General features: G+C 45.5%; 1 protein-coding gene across 4 annotated transcripts in view; it reads left to right on the forward strand.

Annotated features, from left to right (window-relative positions):
• LOC140397973 (myb/SANT-like DNA-binding domain-containing protein 2) overlaps nt 1-8378 on the forward strand; it is a 28653-nt gene extending 20275 nt beyond the window's left edge. For 3 of the 4 annotated variants that reach the window (XM_072486225.1, XM_072486224.1, XM_072486223.1), the window contains exons 2-4: nt 2530-2578; nt 4591-5035; nt 7513-8378. In XM_072486225.1, coding sequence (XP_072342326.1) covers nt 4682-5035; nt 7513-7923 — 765 coding nt within the window. In that variant the 5' untranslated portion in view covers nt 2530-2578; nt 4591-4681 and the 3' untranslated portion in view covers nt 7924-8378. Of the gene's footprint in view, nt 1-1010; nt 1119-2529; nt 2579-4590; nt 5036-7512 lie in introns of those variants that run through there. The other variant, XM_072486222.1, reaches the window with a different exon arrangement.
• Nucleotides 8379-10072: the final 1694 nt, after the last annotated feature.

Below are 10072 nucleotides of genomic sequence, written 5' to 3' on the forward strand. Positions count from 1 at the left end.
TGCAGGATAGGTGGGGTAATGGGGATAGGGTCAGGGAGTGTGCCTGGGTAGGATGTTCTTTCAGAGGGTTTGTGCAGACTTGATGGGCAAATGGCCTCCTTCTGCAATGTAGGGATTCTAGAATTCTATGAATAACTGTTCTGGTGTGAGTCCTTAACTGATCTTTTATTTGTTATTCCCTCGTGTAAGATGGTTTAATTTGAAATAATGGGCATGTTTCTCGGCCGCAGGGGGCACTCCGCTGTTGGTCTCGCGCTGGTGTCAATGGGATTTCCCATTGAATCCACCCCACATTGTCGGGAAACCCCTGGCAGGCGTGCGCCATCGGTTGGACTGGTAGGTCCAGCTGGCGTGAATATCTGGAAAATCTCTCTTCTGGGTTTAGCTTTTCGGTATCATTTCTTGTTTTCCATATTTCTCTGCGATCTCTTAGTCATCCCCTTTCAAAGTTGAAATGAAATGAAATGAAAATCGCTTATTGTCACAAGTAGGATTCAAATGAAGTTACTGTGAAAAGCCCCTAGTCGCCACATTCCGGTGCCTGTTCGGGGAGGCTGTTACGGGAATTGAACCGTGCTGCTGGCCTGCCTTGGTCTGCTTTCAAAGCCAGCGATTTAGCCCTGTGCTAAACAGCCTTTCCTCGTGATTCAATTTTCTGGCAAACTGCTGGATTTTTATGCATAACTTTAAGATTTGAATGACCTACCTTTTATTTCAGTGACCAGAACACATCACAGTAATCAAGTTGAACACATTCAAGTAACAGAGCTGAAATATTGTTTTAGTCTGAATACACGTCAATAACTTTTTCCATATCACTTGCTTTTTTTAAAATTTAGAGTACCCAATTCATTTTTTCCAATTGAGGGGCAATTTAGTGTGGCCAATCCACCTAACCTGCACATCTTTGGGTTGTGGGGACGAAACCCACGCAAACACAGGGAGAATGTGCAAACTCCACACGGATAGTGACCCAGAGCCGGGATCGAACCTGGGACCTCGGCGTACTGAGACAGCACTGCGCCACCGTGCTGCCCTCCATACCACTTCTAATGCCTTACCGTCGATTGGTGTATGGCCAATCATGCATTGCATCACACTTGACATCAAAATTACAGGTAGAAATGTAACATTACTCAGCTCTGTCATTCTTATTCAGGACGTTTAAATACCAAAACAATTGTGAATCAAGAATGACATTATTACAAATATGGTGCAGAATAAATCTGTGAAGTTAAAACCTTAAAATTAGAAAGTGTCTCTTGAGTAATCATGTCATTATTTCTTCATTATTTTTGAATAGAGATATAGGGGGCGAATTTGAGTCCGCTCTAGCTGTGCATGGGATTGACAACGCAGGCGCAAAATGCAGAGAGAATCGGGAAATGCGATTCTCTCCTTGGAGATGGCATTTCAAAATTTTATCCACCCCTTGTCGGTGACGCCACAAAGGACAGGAACATCATTTAAATAGATTGCAATGATTGTAAATATTATTAACGTGCACCCCACCCCCGCCAGACAATGCCGCCTCTCACTAAATATTCATAACTCGCCAATGTGATGTCACATCGGCGTGGTTTACAACTCATTTAGCCAAAAAGAATCAGTGGAGGGGTTCCCATTGGGAGCGCAAAGGTAAGTATAGCCTCGGAGGGGGGGGGGGGGGAGAGCTACTTGACCAGGTAGCCCCCTGGCACTGCCTTCTGGCACAGGTTAGCACTGTGGAAACCTGGCACTGCTAGTGTGTGCCAGGTGACAGAGCCGGGAGTGGGCCCCAGTGCAAGCCCCTTGTTGGGAGTGGGGGTCATTTCTGTGTGACGGGAGGGAGAGAATGGGCACTGGGGGAGAGAGGGGGAATGCCGGCGGTGATTGCAGGGTGGGAATGTTGGTGATGATTGTTGTGGAGGGGTGGAGAATGCCAGTCATGATTTCTGGGGCACGGGGAAATACTGACTATGATTGCTGGGTGGGGTGGGGGGGCGGGGGAATGTCACTGATGATTGTCATCGCAAGGGGGTGGGGAAATGGCAGTGATTTCTTGGGGCGGGGGAGGGAATGCCAGTGATGATTGTCGGGTGGGGGGGTAATGCTGACGATAATTCTCAGTGGGGGGGGGGAATGTTATCTTGATTGTCGGGGGTAGGGGCGGTGGTGGGGGATTCCGGCAATGATTGTCTGGCGGCAGGGGGGAATGCTGCCAATGATCAGTGGGGGAGGGATCCTAATGCCTGCCTGGTGGGGGCCTACGGGTCGTTACCTTTCAATGCTGATCAGGGCACCCTTTACAGATGGCACCCTGATCTCTGTAGAGCTGCGGGCCTGCTCTGCCAAACCTGCCCATCAGAGTAAACCACGCCCAGTTTTTCTTTTTTCTTTAAAGAGGCTCAAAATCTGGAGAGAAAACTGCTCCCTGCGGCCATTTTCAGTCTGAGCCTGACAATTTGCCAAATTCTGGTAAGATTCCGCCCATAGATTGTAAATTTACAAAGCACGTTATAATAAATATACTTTTTCTTCCACCCTCAGGATTTGCTAACCGTAGATCGATATGTGGGGATATTTCAGGACTGGACAGGTAGGGGAAGAACATCAAATCTTTTCTTAAATCTTCTATTTTTATTTGCTGTCACCAGGTATTGATGTTCAAATATTTCCTGTCAGCTTTTCAGTGAAGATTTGAGAAGTGACCGGAATTCTCTGGCTGTTCTCCGGATTCTATGTTCTCGCCCGTAGTGCACCCCCGCTCGTGGGTTTCCCCAAGACATGGGGTGGGTTCAATGGGAAATCCCATTGACAAGCGGGGGGAGTAGAGAATCTCGCCACCAGCGAATGGCACGGCCGAGAAACATGCGGCTGGAGAATTGAAGAATCCAGCTCCACATGTTGAAATTAGACGGTTCTCAGAAATGAATGTAAACCTAATGTGCTTCTGTTGAAAGGTGTTTCTTCTGTCTTCTGGATGTTGTTTGGGAAGTTATTAAGGATTACTAAGGGGCAGCGTGGTAGCACAAGTGAATGAAATGTAGATCATAATAATAATCTTGATTTTTGTCACAAGTAGGCTTACATTAACACTGCAATGAAGTTACTGTAGAGCTCCTTCTGCTGGTTAATGCCGATTTTCTGTTTGTAGAGGTTCCAACAGGATTATATTAGGGTTTGTTTCGCTGGTTTGCCCTTGGAGTGAAAATAGTTTGGAAAGGTTTGCTTAGTGGAATAGTTTCTGTGTTTCTGTCATCTGTTGAAATACAAAATTGCACCCAATGCCAAAAAGGTCAAACCTTGATGGTGTCATGTGAGAGTACCTTTACGAAATGGGTGTTTAAGAAATGTACCTTTAAGAAATGGGCGTTTATCAGTGATGTCAGAGTGTGGGTGGAGCTGGGCTGTCTGTTAGCTTTTTACTTTTGTTTTCGGCTGTTTGCTGCAGGGTGTGTTTTAGTTTCGTTTTCAGTAGGGAGCTGAAACCAGATAGAGCAGCTGTACTGTTGATCTCTCTGCCATGAAAAGACTATCTCTTGATCATTTGGTGAATTCAGAATTATAAATGTTCTCAGTAATGAATGTAAACCTAATGTGCTTCTCTTGAAAGGTGTTTCTTCTGTCTTCTGGATGTTGTTTGGGAAGTTATTAAGGATTACTAAGGGGCAGCATGGTAGCACAAGTGGATAGCACTGTGGCTTCACAGTGTCAGGGTCCCAGGTTCGATTCCCCTCTGGGTCACTGTCTGTGCGGAGTCTGCATGTTCTCCCCGTGTCTGCGTGGGATTCCAAAGACCGGTTTTCTCCCACCGTCCAACGATGTTCAGGTTAGGTGCATTGGCCACGATAAATTGCCCTTAGTGACGAAAAAGGTTAGGAGGAGTTATTGGGTTACGGGGATAGGGTGGAAGTGAGGGCTTAAGTGGGTCGGTGCTGACTCAATGGGCCGAACACTGTATGTTCTATGTTCTATGTTCTGTGTACTTAGTGTTGTAGTCTTTGGGGGTTGTATTTGAATTGATGGTTGCCAAGATGTTCACTGTATGTTTCAAAAAGGTTACCTTGAGTTCATAGAATAAACATTGTTTTGCTTTAAAAATTACTTTTCCATTTCTGCTGTACCACACCTGTAGAATGGGCCGTGTGTCCCCATACCACAATCTATTAAAAGTTGTGGGTCAGGTGAACTCCATGATACACTTTGGGGTTCTCTAAACGCTGGCCCATAACAATAGTGAATTATTTTTTAGAGGAAATGTCATGATTGAGGGTTGTCGGTAATAAATTTGGAAACGTCTTACTCGAGTTGCGTTTTTCATTCATAATTATTTTAAATAGGAGCAGGAGGATCATCTCCTGAGCACTGGGAGACCTGTTAGTTTGTGTACGTATATGAACAGGGGGTGCAGACTGCAATTGGTTTGATTGTAATTCTTTCCATGCTCAAACGACCAACCAGCATCAATTATCTAGAGTCACACATTTGAAATGGTCACTTGGGTGAGATTTGGGGAGGGCAGACTACGCCATGCTCCAGAAAGTATTCGAGGGCAAAAGGAAAATTCCACTCTGAGCACTTTAAACACTAACTATGATTCTTTTACAGGAGAAGGTACCTGACAGTTCGGTCCTACATTAGACTGATAGAAACTGCATGTCCCACTTGGTTGCCTCTCAACATAGATTCCAAAGACCAAATGGGTGACCTCCCTGGGTTCGGACTTTATGCCATTGGATACAACACACGCTGGAACCCTAGGATCCGCTATTATTTGACCAAGCTGAGCGGCAGGGGGTCAAAGCTGGTGGAATCGTTCTTTACTCCAGGTGGCAAGGGTCACAAGGTCATTGCGATGAAAGTTGAGGCTAAAAAATGGAGAAATGTGTTTTACAAGTATGTGGATATGACAGTAAGTGAGATGGAATGCCTACAGCTTCTCCAACGGGTGATATGGATGCCATTGCGCAGATGCACTTCTGAAGATGTCCTTTCTCGCATCACAGAGGAAAGTGGTCTTTTGGCATTAGGTTACAGCGGACTTAACACAGAGGTCAGTGTTTACTACATGTTGAAAATGAGATAATGAGACTGATAAAGTATGGGTGCTATTTAATGGAACAAAAAACAGAGTCCCGTTTTGGGCATGTGGGGTGTTTCTCAACACCTGCAGCTCCGAGAATGACCCCTATCTAACGGGACTCTGTTTTTTTTTACCTCAGCAAGAAATGCCCCGGCGAGGTCGCACTTACCTAATTTCCAGGACGGGTTCTCGCTGGCGGGCCGCCATTTTAAAATGCCGCCCCGATCTTTCGACCCCGCTCGGACGCCCAGGACGCCCTGCTTAGGGGGTCCTCGAGTTCACTGCTCAACGTGGTGCCATTATTTCCCCGGCCCTGGGGTAACCCGGCCTAGACATATTTCAATGAATCCAATGACTTATTTGAATATGTTAATATGGATCTCACCCACTGACGTCTCTCAAGATCCTGTCAGATCTCGCTAGGCGTTCAGGATGTCGAGAATCTCACGAGAGGCCTCTCGTTTTGGGCATGCATAGCGGGGCGTTTCATGGCACCTGCAGCACCGAGAATGACCCTCCTATCTAACGGGCCACTCGCGAGAGTAAACGTCCTTGTCACATCACTAAAACGGGCATGTTGGGGCCATTAAATCACGTCCTGTGTGTCATATTTTCAGAATGATTTATTTTGTCTAGTTGTTTTTCTCTCCTACTCTTGAAGGCCTTAATTTTCCTCTTGACTTTAGGAGTTACATGGTGCCTGAGCCATGTCTGAATTTGAATGGGCTGATCACCTCATTGGCACTCTAGCCCTGTGCTTAGAACAGGTCTGAAATCAAAGACCTTAGCTTGTGCTTTAAGGTGCATGCTGCTTGAGACTGGCCACTGGCCTCAAGATCTTTGCATTATGTTAGTCAAGAAAATACACAGAGATTCTGGAAGGAAAAGCTGGGGCCTGCGATTTTACAGACCTGCCTCGTTTCCCTCAGATCATCAGATATGAGGAGGATCACTCACAAGACACGTAGGCTGCTTCCATGGCTGCCCCTGTGTTTGGGTGTCCTTCCAGGAAACTTTGAGGAAAACTCGATGGGATAGCTGGGAATGCTATAAATGCGCATGCTTTATCGGGGCCTCCAAGCAAGCAATCTTCGGCCCACCTTTGGGAGAATCTTCCGAAATCCCATTGCAACATAATGGAGATGGAGTCCTCAGTAACACTCGCTTCTGTGGCATTTCCAGCAAATTGAGTTTGACTCCTGCTTTTGTTTTTGTTTTCACTGTTCATTATTTAGGGTCAGATGGTAGGCAAGCAAACAAACCACCTGACGTCACTTTGCTAATGCATTTTCAGGAAGCAAACTGATGCCTAAGTTTCATCAATAAACTAATTTAAACATAAGTACCAGGGAACACATTCGATTGGCGCAATGCTTTATCTCCCCTGAAAAAATGAGATAGTATCTAGCCCAGATGGTTGGGAAGAACACTCTTCTACCAACTTCCCAATTAATCCTATTGGAGATAGATTTGGGAATCTCATCCCTCTTTATATTGCAACATTGCAGTTGATGGCCGCCCAACTTCAATGATCTGCCAAATTACCCAGGTGTCGTCTGATTGTCTAGGTGTGCAGGTAGCAGCAAATATTAATGGATGTAAGTGATGGGACCGGGCACCAATTGTTCTGGGCAAATTGGCCACTCACAGACCGATCTTTGAGAAGGTACATTGCTCAAAATTGAAAGTGTTTGTGAATTTTAAGTAGCCGTGCATGTGCAATCTGACTGACCGACCTTGCAATGTAAATATCCCACTTGAGGCACGGGAAATCAACAACCTGCTTAGCCGTTTCACTGAGAAGCCACTCTACAATATTAGGGACATTACTGAGTGATAGGGAATGCCAAAGCACAATCAAAATGTAGACAGATGCAGCTTTTGCGGAGCAGACCCAATGGGCCGAATGGCCTAATTCCGCTCCTATATCTTATCTTATGAATTTGTGTAAATTGATTACAAGCTGAAGAGATCTCTTAGTGGAAGGACACAACCCAATAATAGGATAATGGTCAGGGAGCTAAATAGGCCTTAGTCACCATTCTCACTCATACTTAACAGAATATAGACTTTGGTTTATAAAAGAAAAGTCATTTAATATTACCTGGTTAATTCATATTAGTTAGGTGGATTGGCCACGCTAAATATTTCCCCTTAGTGTGCAGGTTAGGTGGGGCTATGGGGATAGGACAAGGGAGTAGATCTTGGTGAGGAGCTCTTTTAGAGGATTAGTGCTGACTCTTTGGGCCGAATGGCCTCCTTCTGCACTGTAACGATTCTATGGATGTAGAATATTGCACATTATTAACAAACTGCTCCTCAAGTTGTCTTAGAAACACATAGAATCCCATAGAATCAACAGTGGGGTTATTTTATAGAAACCAAGAGTCCCGCGCTTCCCTAATTGCTTTACCAATCAAGATTTGTTCTCATGTTTCTCAATGCAGGTAAGGTCAGACGTGTCAAGCCTGGATGCCACTGACAACTGGGCTGATGAATCGGGTGAAGACCAGGCCGCCTCCCCAGAGTCAGATACCGAGCGAGACAGTGAGTTCAGTGGAGTAAATCAGGTCAGATACTGCTACATAGAAGCTGTGACAACAAATATCCGGGAGCAGCTCATGAAACTGCTCCAATGTCCAGTGAATATAATCGATGATAAACATGCCTGTGCAGATATCCATCATTTCATCTGGCATCCGTCTTCAATGGACCAGAGTAAACTCTATTGTAAGTGGTATCCAGTGAAACCTGAGGTCCTCAAACAAGGCTGCATCCAGGAATGCCTGGAGTCAGCGTTGGGCTATCAACTCAAGTACAAGAAACCTGGAACCTGCAGAACAAGATACGCTAAATGACAAATGTTGTAAACTAAATTGCCAAATATTTAGTTCATTGGTGATGATCTTAGTCTCATTTTCTGTGATATCCTAGTAAGAAATGGTACAATGTGTACATTTTAAATATGAACAGATATTATCGCAAGTATAAATATTTTCGCAGGGAACTTTGATATGCTTATTCATTCTTTGTATTATACTCGCTTTACCCACATACTGCAAAGTCGCACAGCTTCTCTTAACAAATGTATACATAAATAAAATTATTCAAAAGTTCCTGTAATGATTTAGGCCCGGCCTTTGAGATTGGCCAATTAGAATATGAGTTCCCTGATTCGTGGCCCAATCAGGGAACCCCTTTCTCTCTATTTAACAAGGAGTGTCATATCCTGTGCACTCCCAGTGTGGACAGCAAGCTGAATGCACCTGGTTGTTCGGCTGTTGGTTTTGTAAATAAAAGGAATTCTGGTGAAGGGACTTCTGCCTGCGTGGACTTATTACAGTTCCTTTTTCATCAACTAATCAAAAGTATTTCAGAACTTTTGTCTGAATCGCTTCCTCTTTACTAACCACAGAAAACACTTAACATTTTTGAAGTGGTCAGCAGCTGTCAATCTTAACAAGAATGTTTATAATCTTTAGGATCAATGGAGAGTACTTCTGATTCATATAAGTGTGAGGGGAAAGATAAATAAACAAACCTCCTGGTAGCTGTGCCAAACCATAAAGCTGTCAGTCAAAAGCTAGGGAAAGGTATTGCATTGTGAAATTGAAAGCTTAGCATTTCAAAGGATCTCAGGAGTTTTCAAGATTTTTCAAGTGTTGTGGGCTTTCCAGAAAGGCTCAGACACTTCAAGAAGCAGCAGTTTCAAAAGGATAGGGCTGAGGGAGCAGATGTGAAGAAAGAGAATGTTTTCCTGGCTTGATTCTTCACTGAACTGTCTGGTCTGCTCATCAGCTGTCAGGGAGAGCATTTCAGAATGAGAAGACCACTTCAGAGTTTAAAAAAGAGAGACTAGGATGATGACCATGAACAAAGGGCTGCCTGAGATCACCATGCCAAGAGTGACATTCGGGTTGCCCAGGCTGGAAGGTGCAGTCCATACATGGACATCCCCCCCCCCGCCCCGACCCTCCAATCCCGGTGGAGTGCCCGGGTCATCCTCATATCACAGAACAAGTCCACCCAACCACCGGAACCCTAAGGAGACCCTCCCTCTGCAGTCTGGCAGTGGCAGAAAGACACATGAGAATTTGAAAAAAAACCTTGACTCCATTCAGGTTCCATCACACCAGGCTAGGGTGTCACTGCCAGGGTGTCCGTACCATGGTGCCAGGGAACAATGCACCATTGGCAATGCCAGAGGGCAGGCACTGAAGGGGGGTACTGAAAAGATGGACTGGAGGTGGGAGGGGGGGGGGGGGTGGAATGGTCGAAGGGGAGGCAGTGGCTGAAGAGCGGTGGTTGGGGGCTCTTTTAGAGGATTAGTGCTGACTCTCTGAAGTGGGGGCTGGAGGAACTGAGGGAGTTGGGTAGGGACTTCAGGTCACCCATATGTATGCGTGATGTGGAGGGGTAACCTGCTATTCCTATGTGGGGTAAAGGATGCTCCTCCTTGTTAAGGGGTTGGGCAAGCTCCACTTGTCAGTGGAGGGTGAACATTTGCATAATGGAGGTGGGGGGGGGGGGACTGGGGCCTGTCGCTGGAAGCTGGGATCGGGACACTGATTCAAAGTGGCTTGCCACAGAGGGAGTGCAATGGAGGTTCACCAGATGAATTCTCGGGATGGAGGGATTATCCCGTGAAGAACAAGTAAATAGACTGGGCCTTTATTCATGGGAGTTTAGAAAAATGAGAGGTGACCTCATTCAGAAAAACAAAACTCTTACAGGACTCAACAGGGTTGATGCAGGCAGGACAATTCTCCTGGTTGAAGAGGCTTCCAGAACCGAGGGATGCAGTGTCAGAATAAGGGGCAGATCATTTAGGACTGAGATGAGGAGGGTTGTCTTCACTCAGAGGGTGGTGAATATTTGGAATTTTCTGTCCCAGAAGACAGTGGTTGCTCGGCCTTTGAGTAAGTTCAAAACTGAGATTGATGCATATTAAATGCAACAAGGGATATAGGGACAATGCTGGAAAATGATGATGAGGTAGTTTGGCCC

Source organism: Scyliorhinus torazame, chromosome 21 (genome assembly GCF_047496885.1).
Source record: "Scyliorhinus torazame isolate Kashiwa2021f chromosome 21, sScyTor2.1, whole genome shotgun sequence".
NCBI lineage: Eukaryota > Metazoa > Chordata > Chondrichthyes > Carcharhiniformes > Scyliorhinidae > Scyliorhinus > Scyliorhinus torazame.